This window comes from Coffea arabica, chromosome 1e, assembly GCF_036785885.1.
Source record: "Coffea arabica cultivar ET-39 chromosome 1e, Coffea Arabica ET-39 HiFi, whole genome shotgun sequence".
Lineage (NCBI taxonomy): Eukaryota > Viridiplantae > Streptophyta > Magnoliopsida > Gentianales > Rubiaceae > Coffea > Coffea arabica.
The window spans coordinates 54,660,898-54,679,645 of record NC_092311.1 but is presented as its reverse complement, the minus strand read 5'-3'; the positions used below and the strand labels follow the sequence as shown (position 1 = coordinate 54,679,645).

Here is an 18,748-nt window from a genome sequence, read left to right as displayed (position 1 = left end):
AGGCAGGGTTGTCTTTTTGCAAGTGGCATGAAATGATTGGTTATCTTCTCGAGCTACCAGATGTGCAGTCTACACACTGTATCATTAATGAATCAAAGAAAAGGATGAGTTATAGAATTGTTATTTACTGCATTACTTTTTATGTTGCAACGTATGTAAAGTTATTTAAAAGATGTGTTCAGAGAATGATATACTTTAATTATATTAGCAAGTTTTTCTGTTAGAGATATGGAGGAAGAATGTTGACGCATTCTCCAGGAGTTGAACTAACCAAATTTGTCGGCATTACCGGCTAGAACGGCCGTTATTTGGCAGTAAATATTTTTAAACGTGGTTATCATTCAAAGCCAAAAAAAAAAGAAAAAAGAAGCAATTTGGACAGCAACTGCTTCAATTTGCCACTTGCTAAAATAGTGTAGTTATAATAATAAAAAGCCCAGCCCATTGTTTGTGTTCCACTATGGCCTTATACGTATGTATGTGGCGAAGGAAAGAAACAGCAGAGTTCGCACTTGACAGTTGAGATCGCAATCTATATCTATATGTATTGCAGAATGGGTTTTTAGCAAACACCCTCTCAATGACTTCCAAACTTCTCATTCTTTTTTTTAAATTTTTGTATTTATTTTAATACATAAAAAGTAGTGGGTTATAACCAATCCTATTACTAATCAAATTTAAAATTTAAAACATCCCCACTATCTACTTCATAAATCGTTTATAGTTTGTTATTTATACTTTAAATCATTTTTACTCCTTAATTAAAGACAAATGCTCATTCGTATGCTATTTTAATACAATGTTATATTTTTATAATTAAGAAATATTTGTCACCACACTAACCCTATAACCAACCCTACAAATGAGCTTTGCAAATTACAATTACGTTTCAAAAAAATCACAAATGTGCAACTAAATATAAAGTTGAGGGGGTAAAGTACAGTTAAATGTAAAGTTAAGGAGTTTACTATATTTAACCCTAAAAAAATCCCAAGAAAGGAACAAGTAGTGGGTTATAGATTTTTGTCTATATTTTTGTATTTATTTTAATACATAAAAAGTAGTGGGTTATAACCAACCCTATCACCAGTTAAATTTAAAATTTAAAACTTTCCCATAGTCTACTTTATAAACCGTGTATAGTTTGTTATTTATACTTTAAATCCTTTTTACTCCTTAATTAAAGATAAATGCTCATTCACATGCTATTTTAATACAATTTTAATTCGGAAGCATACAACATGATCAAGAAACAGTAAAACCAATTAGGACTAGATTTTGACAAAAAAAAAAAAAATTAGGCCTAGATGCCACTGGCACGTTGTGGTAACTTGCGATGTCAATTAGGACTATTTAGCACTTTTTTTTTCCAAGGAGTTAGGACATTGTAAAGCTTATTTAGGCAAATTTTGCTTCATCGGTGATTTGAGTATCAAGTTATTGAATATACTACAAATCCTATAATATCAATCTGCTACAAAAAATAATATTTTACTAGCATGTGGTATTTGCGTACGAAATTTCAGAGGTAAATCAAATGCTTTTACTTATACTCTTTATAATTTGAATAGTTTTTTAGTGACTATAACCATACTATACAGAACCATCACTTTGTACAATTGGAGCTAACAAATTGTATATCAATCACAATTTAGATTTTGCTCGATACCTGTGCAGTTGGTGAGTTCCATCAGTAACACTACATTAAACTTTTAATGTTGTTTCATACTCTTATCAATATGTATTTCAAAAAATTGTAGGTTTGAAAATAATACATGTGCTCGAAAGTTAGTTATGTGGTTGAAGTCAAGTAATTTTATAACATCACAAGCATTGTTGATAGCAAATTCAAAGAGAGTATGGATATCCAAATATACAATCATGCATACAGTAAACTTACTCTATTTAATTTAATTATTGCACAAATTTTTTAAATTTATAATCATAACCTATACCTTTTTTCATTCTTACTATGTTAAATATTTTCGAATACTTGCTTACATTCAAAGTATTAACATAGAAAATATGTTCTATGAATTATGCAAAAATTGTGGATAACTACGTGAATGTCATTTTTCAAAAACAGTGTGTATGCATTGTAATGACGTGGTAGACACTGTTGTTAGATAATTAATTTTATGTACCTTTAATTTCAACAAATTTTTCTGTATTGTATATAACATTTTATTTGTCAAACAGGTACAATGTTAACATACAAATCAAAGATTCCAATAGTAACATGCATCTTAATCTACAGGACAGACATGCACGATTCGTATTTGGTTGTGATGCTTCTTATCTTAGAGAATTACAAAGGAAGATAAAATTTCTTAATATATGTTTATTTTTTATAACGCTATTTATAAACTATGGAAAAAAATACACTAATTTTAAATTTCGCACGTACTTAATTCTCAGGACAATGGTGATAGGTTGTTCAACCAACGAATCAATTCATGCAAAGATCGTGCATTTTCATTTGTAGTACGCATTCCACAAAATTCAACAGAATTAATTAAATCACCAATTTTGGCTTTCGTATTAAAAGTTGATTAGTGTAAAGAGTGTTCACACCTTCATGCAAGATTATCAAATCGAATGCATAATATTTGTAAGTATTTCATTTTAACAATATTTAATTACATGCATTTTTATTCATATATCATTCATTTTCTAATATAAATTTCTATTATTTTTTCAGGATCTATCTTCCGAAAAAAGGTAATTTTTGAATAATATACACGTTCTATCATATTTCAAACTATTGTTAGACAGATATTATATTTTAATTATGTTGGTATAATTTTTTAACCTTTTTTAATTCACCATTTTATTTTCATTTTTTCAATAATGTCAGCAACGTGCATAGCACAGGTATTTACACTAGTTAGTATTTATTAGGATAGGATACGAGGTAATGTATGCTGGGGACTCAGCACAATTTGTGCACCGCCGGCGCCTGCTTCCTTCTTGGCTTTATCCACTGAAGTCAGTGAAGGGTCTTTGAATCCAGAGACTGCCTCCCGTCTCCTTTCACGTTTCAACCACTCACTCATTAAATTCGCCCACCACCACCGCCACCACCACCACCACCTCTCTTTCCCTCGGCTTCTGCCCATCTCTCTCCGCCACCCCCATCCAATATAAAGATAAAAGAGGGTAAAAAGACCAACAATCCGTCCTATCTCTCTCTCTCTTCTGGTGTCCACACATGGGATACGTAATCTCGTCTGTTGGCTCAGCAGTCCATCGCATTGGAACCTCTTCATAAACACTAGAAGACACCCTTTCGCCTCTTCCCAATTCCATATCCAACTCCTGCCTGATTTTCTTTTCTCCCAGAATCGGAATCGGAGAACCCCGGCTGAGCTACTGTTATCCATTTGTTGGTGAACCGTACACCATGTCTGAAAGCGGCTTCTCGAGGCTCTCAGATGACGTTGTTCTCAACATATTCTTCAAACTTGAAGACGATCCTCGGAACTGGGCCCGCCTCGCCTGCGTCTCCACTAAATTCTCGTCTCTGATCCGAAACGTGTGCTGTAAATCTAAGTGCTCTCAGACCATCCCCTCCGTTGTCAACGATCTTCTGTCCACCTCTGCTTCCCCCTCCGCCGTCCCTCCTGGCGGCTGGGCTTCTCTTTACAAGCTAGCAGTCTGCTGCCCGGGTCTCCTCCAAGCTGGCGTCCTCTTGGAAAATTCTGATTTCGGGCTCGAACGTGAGCTTGGGCCAGACGAGAATTACCAGGTCTCTGCGATCTTCCGATCAGCTGCTCCCTGCTCGAGCAACAGGGATGTTAATTCCGATGTAACTGCTTCTGGGCCGGATTGTTCTTGGTCTTTGTTTGATGATCTTCTGTTTGATACTGTTTATGATGCTTCTGAATCCTCCGAAGAACGGCCCGAACTGCCTGTGGAGCCCGAGAGAGGGGTGGTGAAACCTTCGTGTGACTTTCGTGGTCGTAAGAGGAGGAAAATCTGTAGATCTCTTATGTCTCATTTGGCTCAGGGGGTCTGGAACTTGAGCCGCGAGCAGGGGAATAAATTGCTTGCAAGTCGATTCAAAGGGGATTGCTTGTATATTTGTGATTGGCCCGGTTGTGTCCACATCGAAGAGAAGCGTAACTATATGCTTTTTCGAGGGATTTTCAAGAACTTCAAGCAGTCAAGGGTTTGGAGGACGATAAATGATGGCCACAGGAGCAAGATTGAGCTGCATTGCGCTTTCTGCTCTTGTAAACAGACGTGGGATCTGCATTCTGCGTTTTGTTTGCGGAGGTATTTTGGCTATCACGACGACGGCGAGCCAGTTGTTCGAGCTTATGTGTGTGAGAATGGTCATGTTTCTGGGGCGTGGACTGATTGGCCACTTTATACTTGAAATTCAGTACGCCTTGATTGGTAATGGAATTATTCTCTTGGGAAGGCTTGAATTTATTGCTTTGATTACTTTTTTTTTTTTTACTCAAGTAGGGAAAGGATTAGATTCAAGAAGCTGTCAGGACCTCTAGTTTCTGAGTCTTCAGCCTTCGACACTAGAAGTTGCGTTCTAGTGTTTGTTGTATTATAGAATAGTTTGATTCCAAAGCATGGTGTCATCTTGCTACCACATCTTCTATTTTGTTGTTGATGTTACTTTATATGATCTTTTATTTCCTTGTTGGCTGAAATCTGTTAAGTGTCTAAACGATCTATAGATTTTCCTTCTACTCAAGCTTAAGAAGTGTGATGTTACTAGGAGAATTTTCTCCCTCCTTACCACGTTGTTGGTAACTCTTGAGCTGTGGTGATGTTAGGAAAAACGATTCATCACCTTGTTCCTTTGTTTCTCCTTTGATGCACAAATTTCTAGTCCTTTCTTGACCTGATAGTCCCCTCGATAGTGCTGAGAGTATTGATTGGATTGCATATTGGAACCTTCATGTGGTCACTCCTGAGGGGTTAGCTATGCTTTTGAATAGAAGAGGAGAATCACATGGTAATACAGGTAAACTTGATGGTATTATGATAGGAGAAATCACATGGTAATGTAGGTGCATATTTTGGTATTTGAGATTGTTTGCATGCTTCATTAGGAGCAACGGGTTCAGTTTCGTGTTTGCTTTCCCCGCTGATTTTTGTTATTATTTTTTGGATGGAGTGAATTACATTGCTTTTTTTTTTGTCGCAATAATAATATTTGTATAATCTATTTTAGCATAATCTAAGATGAGGGGAAGCCAATGGGAAAATCTTGTTAGAGGAAGCCACAATTAAGTGGCAAGGTCGGAAGCAAGGATTGAACCCTGATCTCCCATCCTATCGAGATTTAAATTTCTTGGTGGTAGAGGCTGTTGCTTGGAGTGAATTACATTGTGCTCGACCTACTTTAGAATCAGCCACTTTACAAATTACAAGTGAACCCCCTTGAAAATGTGAAGGAAAGAGAGCTCTATTCTGTTGGGGGGGGGGGGTAATCACCCAAAAAAAAGTTGTATTTGTTTGGGGATGGGTTTTTTCTTTGTGTTTTTTTTTTGGGAGGGGGGGGGGGGGTCGGAGGGAGGTGTTTTGGTAAGAGATGTTTTAGGTGTTAATTTGTAGCAAAAGTGAAACTAATTTAAGAAAACGTCTAAATATAGGAGTGCATTAAACGTGAGTGTGTGCGCACTGATAAGGGTGATCCCATCCTTTGGGAAAAAAAAGGGCACATCAGTAAGTTAGACAATCAAGCATACTTGCCTGTATGTGTCATTATTTCTTCTAAACTTATACGGCTGAGTAGTATACGTGGTTTCTTATAAATTCATATGAGTGCACGCATAGTGCACTCGTCTGACTCGATGTTAATTCAGTTCTCATCGATTTTTTTAAGTTCTGTTGAGCCCCATGCAGTGTACGCTAAAATAGGAATAGGGTAGATTAACTGTGGCTGTCTGATAAAAAAAATAATAAAAAAAAGTATACCTGCCCTGTCCATTCAAGGGGACTTTTCTAGTTTAACTAATTTTATGTTAGACATGAGTCAAACAGTGAAGGACAATTATTTTGGGATACGTGCGTTCGTTGAGATAGTCCCGGTCCTGATTTGTAGAAGAAATCTATTTGATGTTTCTGCCTGTATTTGTTTAGTGTCCATAAAATCCCCAAGTCCATAAAATCCCCAGTGGGTTTGTTTGGATACCTCAATTATCCCAAATAATATTTCGCTTGCATCATAGACACATTTTCCAACCCACCTTTTTATATTTCCAACCACCTTTTTATCTCACATACATCACATCACAAAAAGTGCTACAGTAATTATTCCAAATAATATTCCAAATAATACACTATCCAAACTAGTTTTAGTTCGATTTTGTTGTTGCTGGATAGAATGGCGCAAATTCAACTATTCATCTTCCTCCAAAAAACCAAATCCATGTCAAGTGTGTTTGTTTTACCTAAATGTTACTGGAGGCTATGAAGAGATGGACCTAAAAGTTTTGTCCTTGTCGCCCCGAGTAACTGTTCTGGGCGCTTTGTGTTATGGCTGATAGGCCTAAAAATGATGAGAATTTTTTGTTCGTGTTCTTACTTTAGACAAGACGGCAAAAGAATATAGGAAGCCCCTCCTAGCAAATGGGCTTCATCAGCAATTTAGTCATCAAACTTTTTATTTGGAAAAAAAGTTTTGGTTATTTGGGAAAAAAAGTTTTGGTTTGGATAGTTTTTTCTTTTTAACAAAAAAATCTGTAGTTACATCATAAACATGCTTTTCATTAATTTTATTTTTCAATTAAGCTTTTTTATCTCACATGTGTCATATGACAAAATTTTTGGATCTAATTCTTATTTGAAAAAATTATAAAATTAGTACTTCACATATTGGTTTTGTACCGTTTACATCTATCACATATGAAAGGACGATTTTTCATCCTCGCATAGTGGTTTTATATATTTTATTATCTTTTACATGTGAAATGATGATTAATCGTTCCTCACATATTGATTTTATACATTTTATGTCTTTCACACTCGCATATTAATGTGATTTTTCGTCATTCACAAATGAAAAACTCTTTAACATTTTGTATAACGATGGTATGGTTTTGGTGGTGGATAAAGAAGGGATTAAATCAATTTGTTTGGTGAATGTTATGTAATTATCCACACTATGATGTTCATATCCATTTTTGCTCTTTATTGATCGGTCAAATGTGAGGGACTAAATTATTGCAACGTAAAAATTTGAAGCTTATAACGGCACAAAATAAATTTCTAAGAACCAAATCTATTAGGGAAGAGTTGGATTGGATAGTAAAAGAAGAGGAATTGCAAGTAAAAGATTCGAATTCCGATCACTTATAAATAAATAAATAGTAAGAACCAAAGTTGAGAACTCTTCTAGTCATTTGCCCTTGTCACCAGTGATCACCATATTCAACTTGACCCTTTTACCACGTTTGCTGCTAACAAATTGTCGTTCAAAACATTTTACATCGTGCCAAATGGACCCTGAATATCCAACTTAATTTACCACTGGGCCAATGGCTCACTGGCCATCAGAGAGGAGCTTAAGTCCCTCCTTGGGTTCAAACCTAACCAGCAGCGAAAAAAATCTAAGGGTTGTGTCATAGCACTTCCTTGGTCTAGTTGGATCTGTATACCCACTAACCCCTATCATAGCCTCCTTAGGCTCCCCCTCCCCTAGATTAGGATAGAATAAGTTATACAAATGTATCGTTACTGGCAAAAAAAAAAAAAAAAATATCCAACTTAATTTGTGCTACATTCTTATCGTAAAATAAAATGACTAAAATTCAAATTAGGCACAACACACTTTTACAACGAAAAAAAGTCTACGGTATTTCTCTTTCGGTTTTGACTTTTGAGATCCTGTCAGTGTGATGTGTGATTGGTTCAACCATTTGTTCTGTCTATCGGCTATTTAATTGGAGTATCAGAAGTTAACTGGTACAATGTGAATGATTAAAGGGGTGAAATAGTCCTCCTTCACGGTTCAATGTGCTGTTTGAGTCGACGATCTCTTTCCCGTAAATAAGCAAGCATTCCTCTTACTTCCCTCCATCTGTCCGTTGGTGTGGGGGCCTCAAGTTGGAATCGATCAAATACGGTCAAAGTTTACGGTTTAAGCTGAGCAAAGAGGAGCACAAAGTAGTAGTACACTAGTACTGCACTGGTAGTGAGTGGCAGTATTAGATTGCAGCCGGCTGGGACAGGGAGGATCTGGTGCATGAAAAAGTAGACTCTGCTCGACTAGTAGACGATGTCGAAACTGAGGAGTTTGAGTATGGCGATGTATGTGGATGTGGTGTTTTTGGCGCTAACGATGTCGCAAATGATGGCGAGAATGGTATTGGTGGGCAGCGTGGAGAATTATACAAGAGCAGACTTCCCGGCCGACTTTGCTTTCGGCGCGGCCACTTCCGCATACCAAGTTAGTTCTGTTTCGATCTTTGCGTCTTCCTTGCTTCCTGAGCCTTTTTCGTTTCACTGACGACTGCTGCTTTCCTTTTTCTTTAAAGACGTTGGGTACTAGTACTACCTTGCCCAGCACACGCGCGCGCGCGCGCACGCACACATACATACATACACACATACATACATACATATATATATATATATATATATATATGTATATATAAATCGCGAGGAAAATTTGATGAACATAATTATCAATTGATAGGTAGAAGGTGCCGCTTTCGAAGATGGGAAGATGCCCAGTATTTGGGATACCTTTGTTCGTGCCCATTCTGGTTCGTCTTTTTGTCTTAATTTCTTATTTTGTTCTATTATGGTCCGGTCCTGCTCTTGTATCACCATTGCTTCTCAATTGAGTCTTGGCGTGCTGTATCACTTTCAAAGCCCTTACATCTACCACTCAAAATAGATTGCACTAGACGACTCAAAATATGATCAAATTGACAGTGGAATAGTGTATTATTACTAAGCTTTTTTTGAATAGCTTTACTCCATTTTATGATTTTGACGGAAGGATTGTGGTTTTATTCATTCTCTCTCGTTTTGTTTTCCTTTTCTTTTGCATTTATCTCTTAATCTACAAAGGATGTTCTCAAAATCTGCTCCCATTTCAGATTTTTATGGTGGAGCTACTGGAGACATAGCATGTGATCAGTATCACAAGTACAAGGTAGACGTTTGCTTCCCGTCTCATCACTCATGTGACCACAAACACACCTCATGCTTCCTTCATTGTGTGATTTAGGAAAGGATTACGTATATTTAGACCTGTCAGTTAATTCTTTCCATCAATAAGTTGATAATTCTATGTAATTGATCTTTCTAGTAGTAAAAATTAAGGAAGCTTTGCAATGTAATTGATTCCTAGTTTTTGTCTATTATCACTATCTACACCTACTCCTAGTCGTACTCTAACCTATAGGTCCTATCAGAATTGATGGGAACTGAACCACCATCGGACCATACGATGGCACTAAGCACCCATATAGATTTAAGAGAAGCCACATTAAGTGCCAACTTTGATGAGAGACAAGGTTTAAACCCTTGACCTCCCACCCCACAAGACGTGGTGGCCAACTACTTTGGGGGTGGTTGGTTGCTCATCAGTCATAAGGTACTTTAACTTGTAATGTTGTCGTCCTGATGCAAGCAAGCTGAACTCAATTGTAATGTTGGTTGCTTGACCAACTGACTTGCGGTGAAGTTGCATAAATCAGACACCATCATTAGGAAAACATTAATTCAACTACACTTCATTGAAACTCTAGTGACAAACCCTTTGGCAGATGAATTTATCTTTGCCTCAAACTAGATAATACATAGCTGGTGGAAACTATGAGGGTCATCTTCCAAGGGCTTCTAGATACACTAACTAAGCCTCTCCACTGAGTGATAAAAATAGAAAGAATATAGGACTCTATAAATGTACTCACCTTTATGATATTACTGGTGGGCTGAACTTGTATTCCATCTTCAATAGTATCTTAGGCAGATGAAAGAATGTTGTCTCAAATCCAAAGGTGTCAATCACAAGCAACCCGTTTGTATTGACTCGCCCAAACCCACCGATTAATAAGTGGACTTGGGTATGCAATACACTTTGGACGGGCTTAAATGGATGACTCAATTGGACCCATTTAATTGGTCGGTAGTGAGTTGATTCAACTCACCAATTTATACCCATTTAAAAATAATTACACATTCAAATTATGAAGGGGATAAATTTTAATTTCTTACTAATCTAATCACAATAAAATATCATTATTTCTTGTCAAATAACATGGAAAAAAATAAAAAATAAATTTCAAGTGGTTTATAAAGAGATAATTAGGTATACCCATATCCATTTATTAAACGGGACCAAAAGGGTTGACTTATTTTGACTCATTTATTAAATGGGTGTAAATGAATTGACCCAATTATAACTCGCTCAAACCCGCTTGAGTTACTCATTTTCATACGCATGCTCATATCCTCATCAATTGGAGATCTAAAACTGTATTCCCTCTTTGGGAGATAAAACATAGGTAGATAGTGATACCAGATTTTCTACAGCCTGCTATTTTATCTTTTTTCTAACTAGAATAAGATTTTTGGATAGCAACTAATAAATTCAAGCATTATCTTGTTAAGGTTAGGACATTGTTTACTTTAGGAAATCTATCTGTTTCAGGAAGATGTCCAGTGCATGGTTGACACAAGTTTGGAGGCCTACAGATTCTCTATTTCGTGGTCAAGACTTATTCCTAGTGCGTTCACTTTCATTAGGCTACTAACACTCTTGCATTCTATTTCTTGCTTCTCATATTCAGTATTTGTCTCTTTTAGATGGAAGAGGCCCTGTCAACCCCAAGGGATTAGAATATTACAACAATCTCATAGATGAACTCATCATGCATGGTAAGGTATTCTTTTTTTAATTGATTACTTGGTAGGCAATCTGCCTTTGTGGGAAATCTTGCTTGAAGACATGATATTGAGGCAACTCATACACTTCCAAAATGTTATTGCAGTCTATCGTACTTTCATGTCATTGTAATGTGTTTATGTTAAATATCTCTGCTTCTAAAACATAAATGCAGGAATTCAGCCGCATGTCACTATGTACCACATGGATACTCCGCAAGCTCTTGAAGATGGATATGGGGGATGGCTTAGTCGGACTATGGTGTAAGCAAGTGATATTTGTTGTTGTTGTAAGCAAGTGATGGAGACTTTTTTATAGTGTTTGGATTGTTAATGATCTCAGATTTCAAGTGATTAAACCTAAGCAATTACTCGTTTTATGATTGCAGAAGAGACTTTACAGTGTATGCCGATGTGTGCTTCAAGGAATTTGGTGACAGGGTTCGGCATTGGACTACAGTAAATGAGGCCAATGCATTTGCAATTGGTGGTTATGATAACGCACTCATTCCCCCTGGGCGCTGCTCTCTGCCATTTGGATTGGCTTGTACCAAGGGTAACTCCTCAACTGAGCCGTACATTGCTGCTCATAACATGTTGTTGGCACATTCATCTGCTGTGAAACTGTACAACAGAAAATATAAGGTATCAGTATGATTACATATTTATAATTTTTTCACATGACTTGGTTTTCTCTGTGTTGATAGTTTTACTATAGTGATAGGAACTTAATTCTCATCATACTGGTTTTAGGAGAATTTACAGATGAATTATATTCCATCTCTACATATACATCGGTGACACGCTGATTGATTTGTAGTCATTGATGGAAGAATGATTCTAAATTAGTGGTGTTAATTTCTCATACTCAACATGACAATGCCACGAGCATCGACTCAAATAACGAAAAAGATATGTCCTTGTGCAGGGGAGTCAACATGGCTTTGTAGGACTAAACATCTATGCTCCGTGGTTCTTTCCATATACTAAGGCTACAGAAGATATCAAAGCAGCTCAAAGAGCCATTGATTTTTACATCGGTTGGTCAGTTATGATTGCTTGGCAGAGAGCCCTTAATACATATTTCTTCATCTCTAGGAAGTTCAAAGCTGTTTTTCGCTACTTTGCTGCTTAAAATGGTGGTCATTACAATTCCCTTTGCAGGTTTCTCCATCCATTGGTGTTTGGAGACTATCCTGACATAATGAAGAAGAATGCTGGAACAAGGATTCCAGCCCTCACTCGACATGATTTTGAGTTAGTTAAGGGCTCTTTTGATTTTATAGGGCTAAACCATTATGCAACATTCTACATCAAGGACGACCCTAGTAGCCATAAAATGGAGATCAGGGATGTCAACACTGATATTGCCGCAACCATCATGTGTACGCATCTTGCGTTCGCTGTGAGCTTGACTTTTGACTCATTGAATCTGACTTTGCCAAGTGGCTCAACTACTCCCATCCTTCCGCCACACCCTTGTTCTGTCCTCTGTTTATCTTATTCTATTCTTGGATGATTTAGTCTTAGTGTTCTCTTTTTAAAAATCTATGTCTTTGCTCTATTGACTTTTTATGATGCTACAGATATTTATGATTGAATACAACTAATTGCTATCATCTATTTTTTGGGTATTGTAGATGAGCGGGGTGATTCATCACTAGATCAGGTTGGGCTTAATAATTAGTTTCATATCTTTTTTTATTATTCCACTCTTGTTTGTTAACCATCTTTTTTGCCACAGGATAATGAGACATCATCTGGTCTTTATGAGGTTCTGGAATACATCAAGAGAGTTTATGCAAACCCACCTACTTACGTCCATGAAAATGGTTCTCTCTCTCTCTCTCTGTACATGGATATAAAGACATCTGTTGCTCTGCAGCCCATTTGTCCTGTTAGTTTGCTGCGTGTATGATTAATCTCTACAAAGAGCTTGTTCTGATTCCTTCAAGTGCTTGCCTCAGATAAGAGTTATTTGGTGAATTGTTATTGGACCAAAGAACAAAAAAAGGATGATTGCTTAACCAAGATATGTGCAAGCCTATTTATGCCTATTGCTTTAGAATTTCTTTTTACCCAGTGGATTTGTTCGACATATGGAAATATCTATGCAGCATGTTTACTCTGTAAATTTCAGTACCTAAAAGTATGTACACTCAAATGTTTTTTTGGTAGATGTTTACACCTACCTAGCTAATGTCTCTTTCTCTTTACTTCTTTGCTCTGATATTAGAAAATCAGATGTTGGAAAATCATGGAAGTAAACTAAACTATTCTATTTGTTTATTTCCTAATTAGTTTAGTTTCTTGTTTTGGTGTTCTGTTTGTTTAGTTTTCATATTAGGTTATGAAATCTCAAATCAGTTCCAAGTAAGTCTCTATTTGGAATTGTTTTTGTTTATTAAGTTCTACAATCTATAAATACTATTAGTTTAGTACATTGTTACTTGAAAAGTTGAGTTGACTCAAGTTGTGAGATAGAGAGAAAGCTTCTAAGTTGAAGAGTTGTGAGTTGTCATAAGCAAAAAAAACTATGATTTGATATTGTTATTGTTGAGTTTTGAATTAATAAATTTATTAAATATTTAATGTGTGTTTATTTTCCTCCTCTTTCCACATATTTATTCGTGTTGAAATAGCTTCTGCTGTGCGGTGTATTTTTTATTTTATTTTTGGATGCCAACAGGAAAATTATGAGAATTTCTTTTCATGACTCCTTTTGCAAGGTCAACGGACGGTTCGTAATGGAACACTTAATGACACGGCAAGGGTGGAATACATGCACGCATATATCGGCACTTTGCTTCGTGCTTTAAGGTAAGCACCGCAATTTTAAGTTAAGGGGCAGTGCTACTTGATCTTGATCTGTCTAGTGTTATCCCTATGAATAAATCCTCCCACTCAATTTCGAAACTTTAATATCGTGCAAAATGTTTCCAAGCTATTGTCCAAAAGAAATTTATCAAAGTTGTGCACATTCTATTAAGGAGCTTAATTCAAGTCACTGCAAGTCTATCAAAGAATAACTTTTGGGCCTTTTTGAAGTTTCAATGATAGCCTTTTTCTGGTCTTTCATCTTCAAAATATTGGAAGGAATGGAGCAAACTCAAAAGGGTACTTCATGTGGTCATTCTTAGACGGTTTTGAGGTGGTGGGTGGCTATCAGAAGGGTTTTGGAATGTACTTTGTGGATTTGAGTGACAAGCAATTGAAAAGATACCCAAAGCTCTCCGCACACTGGTATTCCAATTTCCTCAGGGGAAGAAGCATCAGTCCCAATGAGGTAATCGAAGCTGAACATCAACATTTTGTTTCATCCACAGCCAAATCCTCTTGGTAGATAGCAGTATAATCTTCCTTCACTGACTCTCCTTGTTTAGTTATTCTTCTACAATGTAATTGCTCTGCACGGCTGTTCTAATCAACAGCATGTTCCTGTCCCGAGTTTATGCTCCTCCATTATTAATTTGAGCACAAGACAAAGGCATGATTGTTCATAAGATGGCTCTGCGCAGCTGTCCTAATCGCGACTTAATTGGTTTTGGAGCTATGCATTATGATGACGATATCAAGTGTACTAGCATGTATGCTGGGAGTGTAGATTTTTTCTCCAGCTCAACTGATAAGGATTATACAATTGAGCATATTTATACTTGTTCTGCTGGGATGCTAGGTTTTCCTGCTTCCTTCACCAATTTTTTTGATCCGCTCCTCCGATCTCTATCCAGAAAAGGTTCAATTCAAACACGGTATTTCCCCTTTCTCGTGGTCCTTCCCGGCCAGAGGATTGTAAGTTGGGTCATAAGTTTTGACAAACGGAACCCTTGGTTCTTCAAATGGTAACAGAAAATCCTTGTCTCAATTCTTCCGGCATGGTTTCTGGCTCTGCAATCTGCGTAGTTGTCTCGAATCAATAACGTGGGTGTAGTAATTCGAAGCACCCGCGTAGGATCCCTTAGAAACAGTGCATATGATGCCTTCTGTTAAGATTTAAACAAAACTGTAGCAAAGATGCACAAGCAAAATCATCGTATAACAAGGCACGTCTATGCGCGCAGATCATCTCAAACAAGAGTACAGACTATTGAGAGTATAATTTGGAAACAATGATCAGGGAACGCAGAGGCTCCTGAAATTACAGTACAGTAGTGGTGTTTGGATTGCACATTATTTATATGGTAAGAACTAAGATGTAGTACTACTTAGTATTAGATGAAGCAGCCTTAGTGTTTGATTTTCGGCTTTTTCACAATCATCACGGTGCAGTGGGCGTGATGAACACAGTAATCACTCACGCTGCCCAAAACAGCCCTGCAGAAGATAGCACGAAAATGTCATAACCGCATCTCTGCTGTAGCAGCAAGTTAAGCCAAGCTACAACAAAAAAGAGTTAATGGGGTGGAACCAATACCTCTTTATAGCTCCGTAACCATGACTGCCAAGGACCAAGATAGAGGCATGGTGTTTCTCCACAGCTTCACAAAGAACGTTCCTGGCATCACCTTCGACAGCTTCCACAGCTACATCATTCACCTGCAAATGTCAAAATAGTACAAATTTTCATCTCTCTCTTATCTCTATTTTGTTTTTCAAAATTGGCTTTGTTTCGAGACGATTTTGAACTGGCTACGCTGGACGCATTACTCTGGGCTACGGGATTGCGGTGTACCTTTTACCAGTGAATGACAACATACTATACCTTCTACTAGTAGGCGTAGCTTTTTAAGTGGGAATCTTCTTATTGGAAGATTGTATGGTAAAGAGGCGAAGAAGATAAATTGGGTTAAGATATCTGTGCCGTGAATCAGAGCACAAAAACTGAGCTACGAGTCCTAATAACAGCAAAAACAAAAAGGCTATAAAAGAATGAATTAGAAACAGAAAAAGAAATTAACAAATACCGATTTAGCAGAACAAATCTCCTTGGCACTCTCCAGAACTCTGGCCGCTATCTTCTTTAAATCCACATCCACGTACGGCAACACATCAGCCGCACCTGATCATTTTACATAATGATACTAATAAGAATCACAAATTAAAATAAATAAATATATATATATATATATAAGAGGTCCCTCGAAAGAATCAAGGCAGACAAACTCCCAAGTCCCTATGTAATCTTGTAGATTGTTGTTGTGAAAATAAACGCTAGAAGTAAAAATTAAGGTGGGTAGGTAGAGGTAGAGGTACCAGGGCCGGCGAGGCCGATGGCAGAAGAAGGAGTAGGCTTGGCATGGACGATGACGAGCCTGAATGGAGAGACTGCTGGTGAAGGAGTAAAGAAGTGATCCAATGTCCACTGCAAGGCATAGAAGCTGTGCTCGCTGTCGTCGATTCCGACCACCATCACCGACTTCTCCCCCGTCGCCATGATCTGTACTTATTTTCTTTGTTTCTTCGTCTTCGTCTGAGCACAACAGTCAACTCCCGGACGGACAGAACAGAGGTTGTTAGGACCGGGTTCGTTGAAGAGTATTGTACACTTGGACTGACATGGGCCTTAGTTTTAAATGACTGAGAGGTTACAATTAATAATTTTGCTTGGTGGAATTGGAATTGGAATCGGAATAACGCATGTGCACGCCATTCCATAATGTTTTGGCTGGAAAGGCCACGAAGGTTCTCAAGCCTTCATTTCAAAGCCTTTAAATCAGATATATTCACTGCTCAGTAGTCCATAGTTGGGATGCCGCCGCATCTATTGTACTTTGTCAGATTTGTCTGCCAATGCCTTTTCCATAATATGGGTTTTGAGGTGTTGGGTATCAAGGTATTGTTCAAGTCCATTTAAAAACCCAAAAACAAAATCAGATTTGTGTAGATGACTTATTTACCTTAGGCCTATCCAGTTAAAATAGGCCCGCCTGTGAGCTGAGAAGGAAGGGTGCATTTCCACGACCTGCTGATGCTACAGGTGATGCCCACCGGACCATATACTGGCCCAGTTTGAATGTTACGTCTCCGTCTAAAAGGCCCACCAATCAATTTCTAGCTCATCAAAATCCATGACTACTATGTAATTATTATGTCTTCGATTCGACCACCAAATAACCTAAAAAATAAAAAATCCATTTCCAGGTTCTATAATAGGATCACTAGTCAAATAGTAATCAATTTCCAAGGTTCTCAAAATCTGCTCGAGGGGCTCATCTCCGTGATTAATCAGGTTAAAAGGCAAAAAAAAAAAAAAAAAAGTTGAAAGAAAGAAAAAGTGGTCATAAGCAAAGGTATTGATTAAAGGGTTTGTGGTGGTGGATGAATTCCGTGACCATTCACCTTCGATGCATGAATGCCGAATGAATAAAGAAAAAGAGCCAAGAAGAATGAATGGCAAGGAATATTGGACATCAATCCCACTATGGTGGGTTGATCTTTGATGTGCAAAAGTGTAAACCAATCCCCCTCTCTCTCAAGGTCAAGTGGAGCAGCAATTTGGTGTATTTTCTTTTCTGTAGCCACGATGACGAAGTCGAATTCGTTTTCTCTACGAGCTTTCACAATTAATTAATTGTTACGTTATTCCCTCTCTATGAAGCCGAATTTGTTTCCAAAGAAAAATTGTTACATTTTTCGTGAACAGATTTTTTTTAATTTTATATATAGCAAATTATTACGATAAATTTTTTATAAAAAAAAATAAAAAATACAATCCGAACAAAAGCAAGCCTCCAGAGCAGAATTCCACCACCACCACCAAGCCAGGTCATGATGGTGATGATCACGGCAATAAATTGCGTGATTGACATTTAATGCATGACCGCTACTACATGTTGGTTGGTTAAGTAATGCATCCGTCTACAATCTACTGTAACGAAGTCGCCGTTTTGCATTCTATTTAAATTGTATGTATAAACAATTGTTAATGGCAGCATGATCATGATGACACCGCTAATTAATTACTACTATCATCTCCGCCAAAACGCATCATCGTACAAATAATAAGAAAGCGGGGTAACTTCTTGTGGAATTGGTGAAGCATTGACCTTTGATTCATTCAACCCAGTGTCTAGACTCCTGATATTGACTCCTAATCACTTCAGATATTAAAACAATTTAAATAAGCATATATTGGTTTGATATCATCACGCGTGTATTGGTTTTTTTTTTTTTTTTTTTTTTTTTAATTAAATGCCTTAACAGAGAGGTTAAGAATGCTGTGTCTCCCCCAAATGAGAAATGTGATTTGAGCCGTTTAAGTTGAAGCCGGCCGACCGAATATAGTAGTATCTCATACGCACTAGACTCGGAAGAAGTAGAAAATAGAAACAGAGTAGTTTTAGCCAATCCAGGTTAAGTTCAGTGAATGGCATTTTGTTCTGCCTTCTAGCCGACTCAAGTTCACAAACTACTCTGTCTTATTTTAGGATTAATTTTATGTACATTGACAGTGTATGTACTGTCACGATTGAATGGATAACGCATATGTAAAATTTGAACTATATATCATATATTTAACGGTGAAAGTGTATATATTGTCAATATATATAAAATTAATTCTAAACTAAAATGAATAGTTTGTGAACTTGCGTGTGCAAGAATAGTAGTAGATTGCGTACTTATCTTTTAAGTTTAACCCTTTTTGACTTTTTATTTCCCCGTGAGATTAGGGGCCAAGTGCCGGAATTTCTTTTGGGTGCGAGTGCGACCCAACTCAGGAAGGAATTTAAGCAAACCAGGAAGCTTCTGGCTTATCCCGGACCGGCGTGGGCGCATATATATATATATATATGTGTGTATGTATTAATTTTTTTTATTCGTAATAATACATTTGTATAACCTACTCTATCCTAATCTAGGAGTAGGGGAGCCTAAGGAGGCTGTTGTAGGGGCTAGTGGGTATACAGACCCAACTAGATCAAGAAAGTACTATGGTACAACT

General features: G+C 37.3%; 3 protein-coding genes across 5 annotated transcripts; 2 read left to right on the top strand and 1 right to left on the bottom strand.

The window, feature by feature from the left end:
- The first annotated feature begins 2,907 nt into the window (after positions 1 to 2,907).
- Positions 2,908 to 4,670, top strand: LOC113718014 (phytochrome A-associated F-box protein-like). The gene has a single exon (XM_027242917.2). It carries the CDS (start codon positions 3,404 to 3,406, stop codon positions 4,379 to 4,381), a length of 978 nt encoding a protein of 325 aa, XP_027098718.1. The 5' UTR covers positions 2,908 to 3,403; the 3' UTR covers positions 4,382 to 4,670.
- Positions 4,671 to 7,926: 3,256 nt separating this feature from the next.
- LOC113717992 (beta-glucosidase 11-like) lies at positions 7,927 to 14,581 on the top strand. 3 transcript variants are annotated; one of them, XM_072065367.1, is made up of 14 exons: positions 7,927 to 8,416; positions 8,666 to 8,735; positions 9,075 to 9,130; positions 10,634 to 10,709; positions 10,789 to 10,860; positions 11,043 to 11,130; positions 11,256 to 11,511; positions 11,795 to 11,910; positions 12,031 to 12,251; positions 12,507 to 12,535; positions 12,611 to 12,698; positions 13,596 to 13,686; positions 13,915 to 14,152; positions 14,298 to 14,581. In XM_072065367.1, exons 1-14 carry the CDS (start codon positions 8,246 to 8,248, stop codon positions 14,367 to 14,369), a joined length of 1,644 nt encoding a protein of 547 aa, XP_071921468.1. In that variant the 5' UTR covers positions 7,927 to 8,245; the 3' UTR covers positions 14,370 to 14,581. The 3 variants fall into 3 exon arrangements, with proteins under 3 accessions (XP_071921468.1, XP_071921469.1, XP_071921471.1); XM_072065368.1 differs by having other exon boundaries at positions 7,936 to 8,416; positions 13,963 to 14,152; XM_072065370.1 differs by lacking the exon at positions 7,927 to 8,416 and having other exon boundaries at positions 8,660 to 8,735; positions 10,634 to 10,692.
- Positions 14,582 to 14,870: 289 nt separating this feature from the next.
- Positions 14,871 to 16,399, bottom strand: LOC113718009 (universal stress protein PHOS34). Its single transcript, XM_027242903.2, has 4 exons — positions 16,060 to 16,399; positions 15,771 to 15,865; positions 15,281 to 15,402; positions 14,871 to 15,180 (listed from the first exon to the last, which is right to left on the bottom strand). The coding sequence occupies exons 1-4, from the start codon at positions 16,238 to 16,240 to the stop codon at positions 15,093 to 15,095; spliced, it is 486 nt and encodes a 161-aa protein (XP_027098704.1). The 5' UTR covers positions 16,241 to 16,399; the 3' UTR covers positions 14,871 to 15,092.
- Positions 16,400 to 18,748: the final 2,349 nt, after the last annotated feature.

What these genes read in the sequence shown, in the direction of transcription:
- LOC113718014 (XM_027242917.2), top strand. Translation starts at nt 3,404, where the DNA reads ATGTCTGAAAGCGGCTTCTCGAGGCTCTCAGATGACGTTGTTCTCAAC.
- LOC113717992 (XM_072065367.1), top strand. Translation starts at nt 8,246, where the DNA reads ATGTCGAAACTGAGGAGTTTGAGTATGGCGATGTATGTGGATGTGGTG. An exon ending in ATCAGTATCACAAGTACAAG is followed by an intron (nt 9,131 to 10,633) that starts GTAGACGTTTGC and finishes TATCTGTTTCAG; the next exon opens with GAAGATGTCCAGTGCATGGT. An exon ending in ACTTTGCTTCGTGCTTTAAG is followed by an intron (nt 13,687 to 13,914) that starts GTAAGCACCGCA and finishes GCCTTTTTGAAG; the next exon opens with TTTCAATGATAGCCTTTTTC.
- LOC113718009 (XM_027242903.2), bottom strand. Translation starts at nt 16,240, where the DNA reads ATGGCGACGGGGGAGAAGTCGGTGATGGTGGTCGGAATCGACGACAGC. An exon ending in CATCGGCCTCGCCGGCCCTG is followed by an intron (nt 15,866 to 16,059) that starts GTACCTCTACCT and finishes TAAAATGATCAG; the next exon opens with GTGCGGCTGATGTGTTGCCG. An exon ending in GGTTACGGAGCTATAAAGAG is followed by an intron (nt 15,181 to 15,280) that starts GTATTGGTTCCA and finishes TATCTTCTGCAG; the next exon opens with GGCTGTTTTGGGCAGCGTGA.